Source organism: Dermacentor albipictus, chromosome 5 (assembly GCF_038994185.2).
Source record: "Dermacentor albipictus isolate Rhodes 1998 colony chromosome 5, USDA_Dalb.pri_finalv2, whole genome shotgun sequence".
NCBI classification, from domain to species: domain Eukaryota; kingdom Metazoa; phylum Arthropoda; class Arachnida; order Ixodida; family Ixodidae; genus Dermacentor; species Dermacentor albipictus.
This window is the reverse complement of record NC_091825.1, coordinates 120,164,392-120,181,218: the sequence shown is the minus strand read 5'-3', so window position 1 is coordinate 120,181,218 and position 16,827 is coordinate 120,164,392. Positions and strand designations below refer to the sequence as shown.

Below are 16,827 nucleotides of genomic sequence, written 5' to 3'. Positions count from 1 at the left end.
ACTGATTATGACCATCTGGGGATCTTTAACGTGCATCTAAACCTTCATATACGAGCGGTTTTGTATTTTGCCGCAACAAGATTCCTCGATCTTGAGTCCTCAAAGTTGAATGTAGTATAACTAGTTGTTTACTTATGCTTCCTTTAAATGAACCGGGATGAATTTTTCAGCTGCAAGGCTTTCTTTCCTAGAAACTCGTATACACATGCAGAGAGAGAATCCCAGCGCATGTTCTATAAATACGCCATTCTGCATAACGTGAAAGGAACATGGTCAAAAAGGACTGCCCATTTTCTTTAAGTGCCAATTTATATAAACTAATCCGTCCACATTAATTATCAATCACGTTTGATTATTATGAAATTTAAAAATTTGGATATTTTTTCGCGTCTGAGATTAGTACTTATCCAGTGACTTATCAATAAATCATATCAGGCTTTGCTAGAGTGTAGAATTAAGGTACAACTTTCAGTGTAGCCATTATAACAGTTGCTTGATGAATTTATTGACGCAAAAGCATCAAATGACTCATTGAATGAAAAAGCCTACATCCGGCGTCTGTAGCAGCGAAACAGCGCCTAAATTCCCATTGGCTTCGACGCCATGGCACAAGCGCGCCTGCATAGGGCAGAGTGGACGAAGGGGAACAACTACTGCCACAGCAGCGCGCCAGATGTTGTGCAAGGGGAACTTGGAGCGTATGAAAAGTCGCCCCCAACCCCACTTTTCAAGGAATCCAAGGAGCACATTTATTTTCAAGGAGTTTCAAGGGCCCTTGCATCTCTTTTTCCGAATTCAGCGGTTTTTGAGGTGGTATATGCACCCTGGCACCCAGGGTTCATACTCTCAAGAAACCAGGAAAGCATACACAAAACACTTGTAAATGCAGTGTTTTCTTTCTACATGCAACAAACTTTGCACATACATTAGACGTGTCTTTCCACCAAATGTGGAAAGACGCGTGTCTTATTTCTCCGAGGACGCCAGAAAACCTATTATGCATCTCATATTATGCAGGAAAGACGGAAAATAGTATTCAGTAATTATTTGTACAGCTAATAATTAAACTAGACAATTTAACTGTTCGCAACACATTGTCCTTATTATGCCCTCCATTTCTACTAAATGCGAACTCCAAGTGATATACACAGCTACCAGGACTTAAACATTTTGCATGATGGCTGTACAATGCTTTTGAGCACTTGCCTAAAATTGTTTTGCAAAACACTTAAGCACCTAGGGCCCTTGAAACTTCTCCAGGAAATCGCCTATAAAACGCAACGTGTTCCTTTGAAATGTCACTTGTGCAACGCATTCAGTTCCTTCTACAGGTTGAGCAAGTTTTGTACACGGTTCTTAAAATATGCTTTCAACACGCTTGAAGAAGTACTTTATAGGAAAAATTGCCAATTAACCTACACAGTTATCCCTTCTATTGTAAATCACCCACAAGATGTCCCCTCTTTCTACCGAATCTATAAATACAGAACCCCATCTATATCACTGAGATTAGGCAAGCCCCAATCATAGCCCTATACAGAGCAGCATGTCAGCGGTTATATACGCGCCGGCAAAATTCTGTTTTTCTAATAAAGAGCCCCCTCTCTCTCTCTCTGGCAGAGCTGCAAGACCTAGATGGTTCTAGTAACATTGGCTGCAGCCAGTGGCGTAGCCAGAAATTTCGTTCGGGGGGGGGGCTCACATTGCAGCTAGGCATCCTCCTAAGAGGAAAAATTAGGTCGGATGCTCCTATCTAAATACACGTAGAAGGAAAATTCGTTTTTCTCGGCAACCACTGCACCAAATTTGATTATATTTGTTGCATTTAAAAGAAAAACTTAAATTCGAGCGCCTGTTTGTTTCGAATTTTCGATTTATGTCGTCAATATTTTATTGAAAAGTGGCCCAAATCGAAAAGTTTCAGAAAACGAAACAATTAAGTTTATAAATCTGTAAATCAGCAATGAAAATTGATATCACAATTCCGTGAATTACACATAATATTACGTCTACAGCGGACAAAATTGATATGTTACACATGAGTCTCAAAAAATAAAGTATTATGGAAATACGGCTCTTGCAGAACTCTTGTACATAACATAACCAATTCATGTAAGATACAAATAGACATATCCTATTTGTCCGCTTTGAATGGTGTAGTGGGTGCCGTGTACAGAACAGCGATATCTGTTCTTGACGCAGAGCTCTTAATTCGTAAACTTCGTCCTATTTTTTTTCGAAGTTTCGAATTTTTCAAAATATTTTAAACAAAGTTCCGGCCCTAAATCGAAATTCCGCTTCCAACAGACACTAGAATTCAACTTACTCTCTCAAATGCAACAAATTTCATTAAAAGCGATTCAGGAGTTATCTCAGAAAAGCGTTTCTACGTTTTACATGTATCTAAATAGGCCGCGTCGGAGTTGCGCCCAAGCTAAGCTTCCTCTTAAATAATTTGACTAGGGATCAAATACAAGAATAATAACCTCATTGCCAAAGATGCTGCAAACGAATTCTTGAACGCTGCGCACTGTCAATACAAGTAAAATACATATTTTTTCATAAAATATTATATTCGTATGTGCCAAAAATCGTGCCCAACGTAACTGATGTCAATGCTTCCATGTTTTTGTCTATTTAATAATAAAGAAAATATCACATGAACTTTAGAACTACATCAGTTCGAAATCAGCAAAGCAGTGCATGTCGCTGATATGAAAAATGTAAAGGCCATGAAATGAACAAGTTGAGGACAAATATGTTAATGAAACTTTGTCATTCAAGGTCCTTGTTTACATCCTTGCACATATGCAACGGCCAGTGAAAAATCTCAATGACGCTGTCATTTGTTCCAATGAATTACGCAGAAACATCTATCACAGGTCGTGTATCGTGAGTAATTGCACCGAAATTATACTGGCAGCAGAGAGCACGTATCAGAAGCAGGAGTTCTGCAGAGTATACGAGGGTGAGTCAAATGAAAGTGAGCCAATGCAAATATATGACAAACGAGGTACTTTATTTAAAGTAGCCTCCATGAGCATTTAGACATTTAGACGTTTCTCTCATTGACAAACGAGTCGCGTAATTCCAGTCTCATAAAGCTCCTTGGGTTGCTGCTTCAAAACGTCTGCAACTGACTTTCACGTCATCGTCCGAGACGAATCTGGTTCCCATGAGCTGTTTTTTCGGTTGCCCCAAAATGTGGAAGTCGCAAGGCGACAGATCTGAGTTGTATGGCGGATATTGCAGCATTTCCCACATGAACTTCAGTTTTATATTAACCACATCAGCGACTTGGAGATGGGCATTGTCGTGGAACAAGATGAACCCATTCGTCAATTTTTCACGTAGTTTGTTCTTGACTGCGACACGCAGGCGATCCGGCGTTTCACAATATCGTAAACAAGTGATAGTCTCTCAAGATTCAGTAAATTCTATCAGTAATGGCCCCTGACGATCGAAAAATAAAAGTCAACAACACCTTTCCGGCGGAAATGGTGGCCTTTGCTTTCTTTGGGGGTGGTGAATTCAAGTGTTTCCATTGTAAGCTTTGCCGTCGTGTTTCAGGCTCGTAGTAGTGGCACCATGGTTCGTCCTCGATCACACTTGCAGACAAGAAATCGTCACCCTTATTGTAATACCGGATCAGATGAGTAAAGGCAGCGCCGAACTTCTCCGTATTCTGGCGGAGATTCAAAATCTTGGGCATCCATTGCGCACACAAGAGCCGATAACCGAGATGTTCATGAATTATGGCGTCAATGGTGACGGTGAACCGAACCGTGACTGATGTTCACACGCTCTGCCAGTTCATCGATGCTTATTCTCCGTTCTTGTGTCATCAGCTCATCAACCTTTGAAATTTTGTTAGGGGTGATCGCACGATGGCTTTGTCCCTGTCTGGGATCGTCTTTGCAACTTTCACGTCCTTCTTTGAACCGTTTGTTCTAACGCTTCACAGTGGCCAATGAAATGCAATGTTCAATCTACATGGCAGCCACACGATGAGTAATTTCTTTTCGGGAAACACCTTCAGCTGTCAAAAAGCTCACGGCACCACGCTGCTCAACTTCTGGAGCATCCATTACGTCACGCAACCATGTTCAACCAAGTTTATGAGCGCATTAAAGAACATTTACGCTCACACCTGCGTGCCACTTTTGTAAATGAAGGATGCCTGCGTGCTACGCGCAGTCCTTGCAGATAATGAACAGAACCATCATTGCGCGGGGTGGGTAGGCTCACTTTCATTTGACTCGCCCTCGTACATTAGAAATGCGAAGATACAATGGAATATACAAATGCTAAGATACAGCTTGATAAAGGGCAAAAAATTGCCACTGGAAACAAAGTTCACTGCACGTATACACAAAACCTCGCAACAACATATCTAAACATACGTATAAGTTTCCAATAAATCTACGTATCTAAGAAATCATGGTATATAATGGGTCAAACAAGGCAAATAAACATGTTGCGCAATCACAGATTCACAGAATCCTAATCCCGCCCCAATTCCATCCACTCCCCCGATGTATCACGCGCGACGGAAGGCGCGGCGCGCTTGCTCCCCGCTTTTCTTCTTTGCGCACACAAGACTGAGCGACCATCATCGGTTCACCCATCCCCTCCCCCCCCCCCCCCCCCCCCACACACACACGCTTTCACTCGCACATACAGCATGCGGCGCGCGGTCACGATGTTATCGCCCTTAGACTTTATGCAGAATATGAGGGTGCCGGCGACGGCAGGAATGTGCTATGAGTCTCCATATAATTGCTATCGCAATAATATAATGAGCATCCGGCAGCTGAAGCGTCCCATGGTCCATTACTTTCCGCAAAAGAAGTAACAAAATAGAACTTTCACCATGCAACAATTCGCTGCGCCGCAACATTTTTTTTCTTTTGTGGGGCGGGGGAACCGTAACGAAACAAAATACGCAAAGGAAAGTATGTTGGTGACAATCGAATGCCTACTTTGGGCAACTAATGTGGCTATTAAAGAAATATTGAAGAAAACATGAGACCCTTGGTTCACCAAGAACCATGTGAATACTGCTCGGTATCCTACACTGGCGAGATAAGACTTTCTGGAGAGGTTGCGCTCATGCGAACGCGGTGCAATCCGTCGAGTCCCCACATTGATGGCGGCGAGCGACCATTGTTTCTTTTTCTCGTCTGCTAGCTAGAAAGCGCCCAAAAACTCTGCCAGGCGAAAATGCACTCGGCCAGAGAAAACCGAAGGCGCACAGAAGTGTGCCGCGCGGTGATCGGGGCAACACGAGAAAAACGCATGCGCTCTGGCTGGCTCTGACAGCCCCCGGGTAAGGGAGCGAGAACAACAACATCGAAGAGGCTCAACGTGGTCTTCGCGATTAAAAGTCATAGTAGAAAAATTAAATAAGAACGTAGTTACCTTGGCTGGCTTTAGTGTCTTCACTGGATGCTTTGGCGCAGGTGAAAAAAAAATGACATTTTTTATGTGACATGACGGCACGAATGAACCACCACAACGCTTCGTCTCATCGGGACTCGCTGCGGGCTTTGTCAACTTGTCTGACAGTACGTTGATTTGGCTAGTCTCGTTGTATGTCCCGATGTGAGAGTTTGGAAAATTAATGCACCTTTGGCGTCAAATATTTATGAGAACATTAAACTTACAAAGTTACGCAATTGAATATCTAAAGCACACGTTTGGAAATGTCAATGCACCTTTCAGACCAAAAGTTTATGAGAAATTTATACCCATTAAGTTTCGGAATTGACATTCACGCGCTCCGTAGAGTCCTTGATAGAGTGTAGATTCCGCAGCCTCCGCGAGATGCCGCGGCGAGCCCGTTCGCCATCAAAACGTCCTTGAAACTTAGTGCTCGGATGGGGCTGCTTGCGTTATGTGACTCCCGGTGCATGGGCATTGCCGCGAAATCCAGCCCGAGTTCGCACTTTTTGCGGTGAGATGGCTTTTCGAGCATGAAAAATACGTTCTAGACAAAATTCAGAATGATTTTCTGCGCCGGGGGTTGCTTTGGTCGGCGGTGCATGGACAGCGCGAAAATATTTCGGGGAGGGGGCTGAAGCCCCATAAGCCCCCCCCCTGGCTGCGCCCCTGGCTGCAGTGTTGATCTGCACACCATCTATTCAGGAATGCGAATTTGGAGAATTCATTTCAGTGAATTGATCAGTGAACATAGGAATGAAAAATAAGAGGATAGCAGCTTTCTTTTTCAAGGCTTCCACATGGTGTCCAATCGTCCAACCAGCAGGTTATGCAGCTAAAGCGACGGTAGCCAGTTTCAATAATACCCGTGTCACACGGGCGTTTGGAAGGCCTTCCAACTGATAGTCAGTTGACTCAAAGGTCAAGTTTGTGCTGCTACACGTACGGTCTCGAAGGCCGCCGAGTCAATAGTCTATCGAGTCAACGGAGCACCTTACAACTCTATCGAAATCTCGATGGCCTTTGAGCAACGGAAACGGAAATAGTGCGAACATGCCCTCTCGTTCACAGTATGCTCGTACTATCGGTTAGAAAGAACAAATCAAACCAAAATGTTCGAAAAAATACTATATATGGGTGTTACTAATTATTCAATAAAGTATTTTTGCTACTTGATATGTGCGAACTGTACATACCCTCGACAACAGCGATATACAGCGACGCAAACGTTGCCGCAGTTTCGCTACTCAACAACTTAAAAATTAAACATATATGTATGGCAATGTATAAACATTTCTTTAAATGTATAAACAAACATAAAAGAAATTATAGTTCTTTAAGTGGTTTTAATGTTGCTTAACTTTTCGTGACATGAAAACAAAAGTAAAGATCCGCAGCGCCACACAATTTTACGAGAAACACCTGAACCGCTCAACGGCCTTTCGAAAGTGCCGTGTAGCAGCGTGACAACTCCTTTGAGTCGATAGACTTGTGGCATTTCGAAGGCCGTCGACTGGAAGGCCTTCCAAATTTGCCCGTGTGACACAGGTATAAGATTGCATTATACAGGGCACTTGCCAAACCTATAGATGTAGACGCAATATAAAGCTGGCTGATCCCGATCATGCTGTAGCAATGCAGCCGCTCAGGCATAGAATAAACTCCTGAAAGCTTTTAGTGTATACGTTATATGCATAGGAATCAATAAAACACGATAGCCATGGCATCGCACCTAACCAGCACCTGCAGCAGAAGCTGGGAACAGAGCAACCTTATGAATGACTAAGGTTCCGGAACTGTGTAGGGCTAATAGACAGGCACGTACGCAGTCATCATGCCGCTGCCCTATGCAGTATTTCTTTATTTTACTTATTTTTTTGTGAAGGCTGCAAATAAATGGCGATGCCAGACTGCACTTAGGAAGTTGTACTCCATGCCTATGCAGCAGCTCCTCTCCAGCCGGACAATGTGCAGTTTGTAAATACAGTTCCTCTTCAGTCGCAAGCAGCACACACAACAATGTCTTTTTCCCCCTTGATGTACTAGGAGGCCAACAATGCAATGTTAATGCGATAGCGTTAAGGATACCGTGTCGCAGAAAATCAAAAGTCGGCGTTGAGCATCGTTTCGGCAAAAAGATTTTCAAACCACCCATACCCAGGCCATCCAAGTGGCACAAGGAATTTACTGAATTGATTGGATTTCTCAAGCTAAAATACGTGGCGGAAATCGTACACTACGACGTACACACAACCTACAGACATGATAGCTCTTGAATTGTAATTTGACTATACGAGAAAACAATTCTGTTATGCGTTTTTCTGTTAGTGTTTTCACAATTCACGGCATCCACCATTCAAGCACGCTGGCGCACAAATGGGCCAGCGAGTGGTGCACCCGGTTCCTTGCAATACCTCCGGCTTACGCTCGCCTCCACCACATCGCTGCCGACGCAAGAGGCCGCATTTATATTACAAAGCCCACCTTCGTGCATAGCGTTCACGGCCAGCATTTCCGAGTAAACATTATGGTTACATACGCTCCAGTTGCCGGGAAGTGTGAGAAGTAGTCGGGGATCTTTGAATGCTACCGCATTCCACTCTTCAAGGCGAAGCTTAAGCGTCCTCCAAATTTTCTTTCTTTTGTGACCAATGCAGATCTAAAAGCTTTATTCTTGAGCAGTGTGAGTGCAAACAAAGCAATGGTAGGCTCGAAAAGATTCTTAAAAGTTTACAGAAAAATAAAAGTTCTTAGAAGTTCACGAGGGCATCACCAATGTAAACACAATCTTGCATTATGCCTCAGTCATTTAGCGCTTTCTCAATCTGGCGCCGAAACGTATCATTGCACGCATGCACCACAGCTATCACCACAGCCAAATTGGACAGAGGTTTTCGCAGGCTAACTTTCATAAAGTGAACATAAGAGCCGACAGCTGCACGAGTTAGTATGCGTTCGTTCTGAAAAATAATGCCACAGAAAAAACATTGCACAAAAAGCTACGAAAACACGATGTGTGTGTGTGCTGCGTTATTGTCTTTTTGCATTCATGTTTCCTCTATAGAACAATTTTCTAGAATGAAAGTGCGCATAAGCATGGCCTTTACAGCAGCATGCTGTGCACCTAGGCATCCAAACATGACAAGTCATGAAGGGCATCTTGAGTTATCCATTTCAAAAGTGGCAAATGGAAGTCCCACAGTGGCGCTTACTATGTGAACAAACTAATCTTGTACTTACACCTTCAGAGCTACAGCCATTACAGGGCACAGTCATAGGTGAATGATTCGATACTTCAGCGTGTTGTCACAAAAGGCCCAGCATTACCTGTAACACACGTCTGCCCTACAATCTTGGAGATGCAAAATTTACCCAGATTCTACTGCTTTCCTTGAAAGAGAACTAGGTGATGTACAAATTGTACCATGGCTTTTGATGCTGTCATACAATGCGACCACTTGGCAGGCAAAATGTAATCCAAGTAAAACGTATAAGTGGCTGTGAGTTGTTTGACGTGCGTCGGTAATATGAGTCTGAAAGTAATGCACAAACATTTGGCTTTCACCAACTGCTTTCCAACTTAATATGGTTCCATAATTTAAGCACAACAGTTTTTTTGACATATTGACATATGACTGAGGCATAATACAGCACATGATGCAACCCAAGCTGATAAGCCACGTTTTTTACACAACTGTGGTCCACACGCATGTGAGTGGTCAGAGAAGTGAGATACCTTGTTTTAGAGCTGAAATTCAGCACAAAAGTCGTTTTTTTTTGTCTGCTGCACAAGAACTTCAGCATTTATGTTGTTGCTGGGCACAAGCGAACCCAGAAACACTCCACAATATGTGCACAAAAATATGTGCAACTAGACATTGTAAACAGCCAAGAAATCATTGGCATCGCATAGTGATGTCATTAAGGTGGAAAGATGGACAAGTTCGAAAGAATGCACACATATTTTTTTAATGGGGTTTTACGTGCCGAAGCCGCAATATGATTATGAGCCATGCTCTAGTGGACAACTCCAGAAATTTGGACCACCTGGGGTTCTTTAATGTGCACCTAAATTCAAGTACACGGGTGTTTTCACAATTTCGCTCCCATCGAAATGCGGCTGCCGTGGCCAGGATTCGATCCCACGAACTCGTGCTCAGCAGCCCAACACCATAGCCACTAAGCACCCACAGCGAGTCATACATATTAATCAGTGTGAAAACAATGGAAGACACAGAGTTAGAAGACTACAAGATGAGCGCTGTATAATAAATGAAACTTATTGAACAAGATGCTCGAAAAATAAAACGAACAAACAAACTACCTGCGTGCACAGAAAAGCTAAGCCACCTGGAAATAGTTACTGAGCAAGTGCGTTTTACAATCTAACAAAACGACAGATGAACGAGAAGAAAAGGAACTGAGGGGCCTGATTGTTATTAATCATATCATAAGAAGCCAACAAAGGCACCAAGGAAAAAATAGGAGAAATGACTAGTACTTACTAATTGAATTAAAGAAATGATAATGACAGATGGCTCAAATACACAATTATCACACAACCTTTCTACTATATATGGAAGGCTTCAGCAAGTTCATGAGCCCTTCAGTCTTTGTGCCTGATGATGATGTTTTTTCTTCAGTTGTTAGACAGCGCTTGTCTTGTGTATTCTTCCAACTCTGTCTTCCGTTGTTTTGTGCTGATTAATAAGTGTTGTCATTCATGGACACCGCATGTGCATTTTCAATCGCATGTGCAACTGTATTATACAAAATAAGAGTTTCCTTTATTAAACTGCCTTTGCACAGGTTTTGCTCGAGCTTGCACAATTAGAAACACCATAAGTGGATATAATAACGAACAATGATAGAATAAAAACAAAAAAATCCTCACATGACAAAATCCTCGTAGGTGATTGTAGTCCGTTCAATGAGCATAGAGATCATTAAAATACAACAAAAAAGAACTACATACACAATTATATTAATCACTTCATGCAGTAACATCAATCAACACTATTTTCCGGCTCTGGCTCTTCAGAAGGTAGTGGTGGTGGTTCTTCAGTTTCCGCTTCAATCTCTACAAGGCGCCGTGGGTTGACGGTGCACGAGTTCGTGCAGTTGTGCACCTTGTAAATGCCAATCAGGCGATCTGAGAGTTCGAACATGTTGTTCCTCAACGATATGATGATGAACTGCGCATTTCTCGTTCGTTCCTGAAAGTGCAAGCCGACAAAGCACAGTGAAACGTCTGGGGCCAGCCACGCGGCATTTCACTACACGAGATTTCAAGGAGGTCACTTATGGTGTACATGTCACTCAACTGGTTGCTAGCGCGCTCCGACTTGGCTTGCAGCATCGCAAAGGTCTCTCGACATTCGAAACGGAGAAAGCTTGCTCGAGCCACGTATTCAGCTGCTTCCGGAGCAATTGAAGGAGCCACGTGATCAAAATTCTGTCAGATCTTTGTCACACTCGCAGCTCGAAGGTGAGAATGCCTCACAGTACTCCAAATTGGACCGCAGTGCTCAAATAAACCAGGTGAATGCACCCCAAGTGCTCAATTTTGAACAGCCGAACGTAAACCACGCCCAAGGAGTATTAAGATAAGGTTGCTGGAGGGGGCAGTCCCCGCAGCTTCTTACCGGCAGAGGTGGAGCTTTCCTCTACATCACCTCTGAAGAAGAGCTGCGCCAGCTGTAGTCCATTCACAGTTCAAGCGTTCTTGCTCCTTGAGTTTTGTAAATGATAGGATATAATTGAAAAATAAGAGCTCGTTTCTGGCTAAAATATTACCTTTTGGCAGATTACTAATATCATATCCCATAAAATTTCCTGAGATTGAAGTTTTAACCTAAGACCGGGAACATAAAGATGCACGTTGAGCAGAATCCATGACACAATATCTTGAACCTGTGCGAAGTAGGATGAAAGCACTTCCTATATTCTCCACAGTACACTAACATTTCTTTGTGCCTATGGTAAGTAGCAGTGGAATGGCTCCACCTTTGGGACGTTATCTCCACTCCAGCAATTTTATTCTAAAACCTTTGACCTCACCATGATAGTGCTCAAGAGACCAGTCGAATGTATCATTACCTGAACTGGGCTTGTTATTTTTTTTCCATTACTAATAAAATATCTGCCTACAGTACAGGCATACGTGGGTCAAATAGTGTTTATTTTTTCATTCACCTCCTTGTATAAAAGCTACATATACGAGCAGAAGTCTGAAAACCCCAGAATCCATGAAAAGAATTGTTTCTTTGAAACCTAAGCATGCAGACTGAAATCAAGTGTACAGTGTATGTGTACTTGTTCAACCAATCAGACAATTCAGACAATCTAATGTTGTACCACTGTGATAGAATAAATTAAAAATTTTTTGCTGATGCTACGGTATAGACATTTGCGCATGGCTGTACCTTTCAATGGGAACTTCGGATTCAGTAGTTTGGAATGCAAGGACTATCATAGCAAGTTTTCAAGATCAACACTTTTGCTGATTGTCTCGAGGTAGTTGGCAGATCTACTGGTCCAGTAAACTCCGAGCTGAACTTCAAGCGCGTCTTAGAAAGTGTGCTTTGTTGCACGACACAAGAGGTTCTGAAGTGTAGTCTCATGGTAAAGCAGTCAAAAAGGCGTATTAAAATACAATGGAGTACACATGTGGCATGAAGCTATAGGAACGATGACATGCAATGACGATGATGGCCCAAGGAGACCCCCAGCAAGTGCTAGGCCTCTTTTTTATCCCTGAAGTAGCATTGCATTAGTGAGATCATGCACGAAGTAAGCCCTTGTGCTTGCACATAGGATCTAGATGTAATTTATTTGTTCACTGTCACTTATTGATTATTCAACTAATCCTCATCATGCCTCCACTGTTTGCAAATACAGTGCTACACAATGACAAAGGCATATGTCTACAGCGTTTCACTGTAACTGTGCCCTTAATCTGGCGAACACAGCCTACGTAGAACAAGACAAGAGTAAAACAAGATTTCTAATTAGATGAGCATGCAAGAGGCAGTGTGAGACGTACCTTGATGTAGTATCCCACGATCGACACATTCCTAATGTCCAACGCAGCGTCAATCTCGTCCATCACATAGAAGGGCGTTGGCTTGTAGTAATGCAGAGCAAATACAAGTGCCAGAGAGCTCAGCGTTTTCTCACCTCCCGACAAGTTGGATATGTTCTTCCAAGACTTCTTTGGGGGCCGCACACTGTTGGAAATTATTTTGTTAATGTAGTGTAGTGAAAGCGAAAACTAACCATTTCTTTTTAAACTGCAACTGCAGTTGAAACTGATTTAGTCGCATGGGAATATTACACCCTTCCTGGTCCAATGACTCCTGTGGATAATGCTATATGGCATGAGTAATATCCGACACTGAGGAAAGCAAAAAAAGAAAACTAACGTGAGAAATTGCAGTAGTACAAGAAACTGTAGTAGTTGGTACACATATTGTGTAGACTTCTTGGTGTGGATCACCGGAAAACTACCTAGTTCTAACAGGAATTTCACAAATGTCCATCATTCCCATGCTAGCCGAACGATCGCAGCACTAGAGTTCTCTCTTGATTTTTAAAAACTCTAAGGCCCAAACCACATCAAATCTCATCGTACGCACATAACACTGCACCACCTATTCCGATAACTGCTTTGCAAGGTGGGTGAAATTGCAATGCCTCAGAAAGCAGTCACACAAAACTACAGGCAGAAAAAGCTCTTTTGTGAAGACCACAGAGAGAAACAACACCGCAGACACGCACCTGAAGACTATGCCTTCGGTGAAGGGGTCGAGCGAGTCGACCAGCTCGAGCTCTGCGTCGCCTCCCAGGGTGAGCATCTGGTACGTCTCCTTCAGCTTGCTGCTGATGATGCCGAATCCCCTCATGAACTCGTTCAGGCGCTCCTTGCGCAGGTTGTCGTGGTGACGTCGCTGCTCGGCCCGTTTCTCCGTCACCGCTTCCAGCTCGGTGACCCTCTGTTTGTAGGCCTCTTCCTGCAGGAAATTAGCGCAGAAGGTGCACCATGTGTAGCTTTGCCTCCAAGCCAATGAGAACTCGCAACAACATACCTGACAACCTGTAAACATTAGAGTTAGTGAAAATCCCATGGATGTGACAAACTAGGCGGCTGCTGCGTTAAAAAATTTGAACAGAACTCATCTGCAACGGCTGTCCAAGTGTGCGAATAGCCGAAAAGCATCACGGATGAGGCATGTACTGCAGCTAGGCTCCCCCTCTCTCGCACTTCGTTTGAAACAATGTATTTTTAGACCGCGGTGACTAAGCTGCTTCCAGTTTCTCAAGCTTCACGCATCTCAGTAAACTCAAAGAAAGCTCAAAGCAAATACCCCTTTGGTATATGGCACCTCCCGCTGCTATGAAAGGATGCCGCAGCTACTATCATAATTTCTTGTACGCATATCTTTTCCAACCTTGCACTGCCCCATCCTTTGACACATTTATAGCTTTCTTCACACACAGAGTCTACATTTCGTAAAACTTGACGCAACATTAGTAAAATTGCAGAACGAGCCCGAATTTGTGAACTTAATGAAAACATAGGGATAGCTGGCAGGTGTACAATAAGTTATGGCTTGACATTCAAACACAACATTGCTCTGAGGAATATAGTGAAACAAACCTATCCTTCTGCGGAAGCTTCAGCTCCAAGGCTCCTATCTAAATACATGGGAACAGAGAAATCGTTTTTCTTGGCAACAACCTCACCAAATTTAATGAAGCTTGTTGCATATAAAGGAAAGGGTACGATACAGTGACTGTAGGAAGCAGATTTTTTATTAGGGCCATCGATTTTAAAATAAGAATTGTGGAAAACTTCAAAAATTTCAAGAAACAAAGCTTTTTAAAAATCTAACCCAGCAATGAAAGATGATGTCACAATTCCGTCAACTGCACATAAATCTAAAGCACACAAAATAGATGTACAGTTGATTTCTGTTCATTTGACCAGGATGGGACCGACGAAATTGATCAAAATATTTGGTGCATCGAATTAAACAAGATGAAGAAAAAAATGCCAACACATGAATTGCACACCCGATTTTTTTGCAAGAACAATGGGCAAGGGTTTAATATATGTTGCACAATGGCGGCCAGTTCTTAAAGTCAGGTTCGCCACGATACATTTCTGCTATGTGGTAAAGCATAGGAACACCTCAAAGACAGTTTTGGTTTCGCGTATGAATGCACTGTGCAGGCTACTTTCAACCCACTTTTCCTGTGGGGGGTGGAAGGGGGGGGAAGGAGGGAACACATTATAATAGCGTAAAGACTAATCAGACATTATGAGCTACGGTTATCGCTTGAAAATCCTTCTGGAGCAGGCCGAAAATAGTAGTTTCTGGCAGTAAATGACGTGCGTTCAATGCATTTGCTGTCCCTAAGCATTACTGAGACAGACACTGCCAATAAAGGGGTCGCAATTGGGATCACATGGGGGTCAGGCATGTGTGTGATGACTGGTCAAGTTCGAATCATCCGGTGAAGGCCAATTTTAGGATCGAAATAATGAAACTTTGGGCCTATAGAAACACATGGGCACTGGCCGCGACCTTTGACCGGGATCGAATTAATGGAAGTCTACTGTATTATACACTTCTCTGAAATGTATCACAAATTTGGGAGTGGGGCTTCTGCAAAACATTTGTAAACATTGCAACAAATTCACCTAAGCTGTAAATTCATACATCGAATTTGTCTGCTTTAGATGGTTCTAGCAGATGCAGTTTACAGAACTCTGATATCTGTTTTTGATGCAGAGTTAAGGATTTGGAAACTCTGTGCTTCTATTTTTTTTCCTTAGAACTTTAAAGGAGATTTTAAAAATAATTTCAGGCCCTAAATCAACATTATGTTTTTTTGCAGTCACCTGAATTTAGCTTTCTTTCTGAATTGCAAGAAATCTCATTCAAATCAGTCTAGTTGTTGACTCATAAAAGCGTTTATGCATTTTACATGTACTATCTGAATAGGAAGCATTGGAACTGGATGCAAGCTAAAGCTTCCTCCTGAAGCAACGAATGACCATAGAGTACGGGTGTTTGAATAGTGTAAATTTTTTAACTGAATAAAACAGCTCCTTATTTCTAAGCAAAGTGAAACAAACTTTTTGAAGAGCCCATTTGATAAAAAGAAAAAGGTTTATTTACATAATTTGAAGTGCTCATTCACTTTCACTGATTAACTATACATACCACGCATAAGGACTAACTATGGATTACTTTCATTTTCTTACGTTGCAACAAGAATTTTGGAATGCTTTACCACATAACACCACGTCACCCACATCATTTCACTTGTATAAGCAGCTTGTTCACTTTCACCCTCACAAAAATAACTCCTGTGTTAGCAAAATGAATGTGTTGCATGCGTTTTTGAATCTATTCTATTGTCCACAAAAATTACTGTACTATCTGCATAATACTTTTCTTGCAGTTCCTTGATAGTCCCATGTGTTAACAAACGGACCCCTGCCACAACCCTTGAAAAGGTTCTGTGGTCTTGCCCGTATAAAAATAGGATGATATATATATGTAAGAAACAATAAAGATTGACTGGTTGATTGATTGATTGATTGATTGATTGATTGATTGATGCATGTGAATCCATTGAAAATCCACTGAGGAGCTTGCAAATGATAAATTACTGCTTTAGGTTATCTGCTGCACCAGTGCATTACATTTGTGGAACAAGGGAACAGCACCTCACCAGATGCACGTAAATTGTGGTGTACACTGAAGGAGCTGGCGTGAAAACTACAGCGCTGCAAACTGTTTCGAAGGGATGCAAACATGGTGAGATTGTAAAATTATTTGCTTTAGTAAACAGATTACTAAGCTGCCTAAAAGTGAGGCATTCACATTGAATGATTGCAAAATAATTCAAAAGTTATCTGCAGTATGTGCTTGCTCAGGAACTGGTGCCTTTGCGCACCAACCACCGTTTCCTTGCCACATTATTTGAAACAGACTCCACTTATACCAAACTTTGTCTCTCGAGGTCCCTATGAATACTGTTATTTTTAACGTAAAGTTCTGCAGAAACCCACAAGGTGGGGGGAAGTAAATAATAAATGGAAAATGAGACAACGTAGCTAAGTGCTATAAAGGAAACCCATACGGGTTCCTAGAAAGAAAAGCCTCGCAGTTGAACAAAGATTCGTCCTTACTTCCCTCCAACTTGTGGGTTTTCGCAGAACTTTACGTCAAACCTTTGTCTTTGCTTTGAGTTGTTGACGATTCGACTTCGCCCTGGCATCTGTTAGCCGCCTGGTTACCTCAGATAGTAGAGCAGCTGCCCCGAAAAGGCGGTGGTCCTGGGTACGAGTCCCGGACTAGGGCAAATTTT

General features: G+C 42.5%; 1 protein-coding gene across 2 annotated transcripts in view; it reads right to left on the bottom strand.

The window, feature by feature from the left end:
* Window positions 1-9,655: 9,655 nt before the first annotated feature.
* glu (structural maintenance of chromosomes 4-like protein gluon) overlaps window positions 9,656-16,827 on the bottom strand; it is a 39,090-nt gene continuing 31,918 nt past the window's right edge. For both annotated transcript variants that reach the window (XM_065449566.1, XM_065449567.1), the window contains exons 24-26: window positions 13,222-13,454; window positions 12,488-12,671; window positions 9,656-10,658 (exon numbers count right to left, since the gene is read on the bottom strand). In XM_065449566.1, coding sequence (XP_065305638.1) covers window positions 10,449-10,658; window positions 12,488-12,671; window positions 13,222-13,454 — 627 coding nt within the window. In that variant the 3' untranslated portion in view covers window positions 9,656-10,448. The remainder of the gene's footprint in view (window positions 10,659-12,487; window positions 12,672-13,221; window positions 13,455-16,827) is intronic.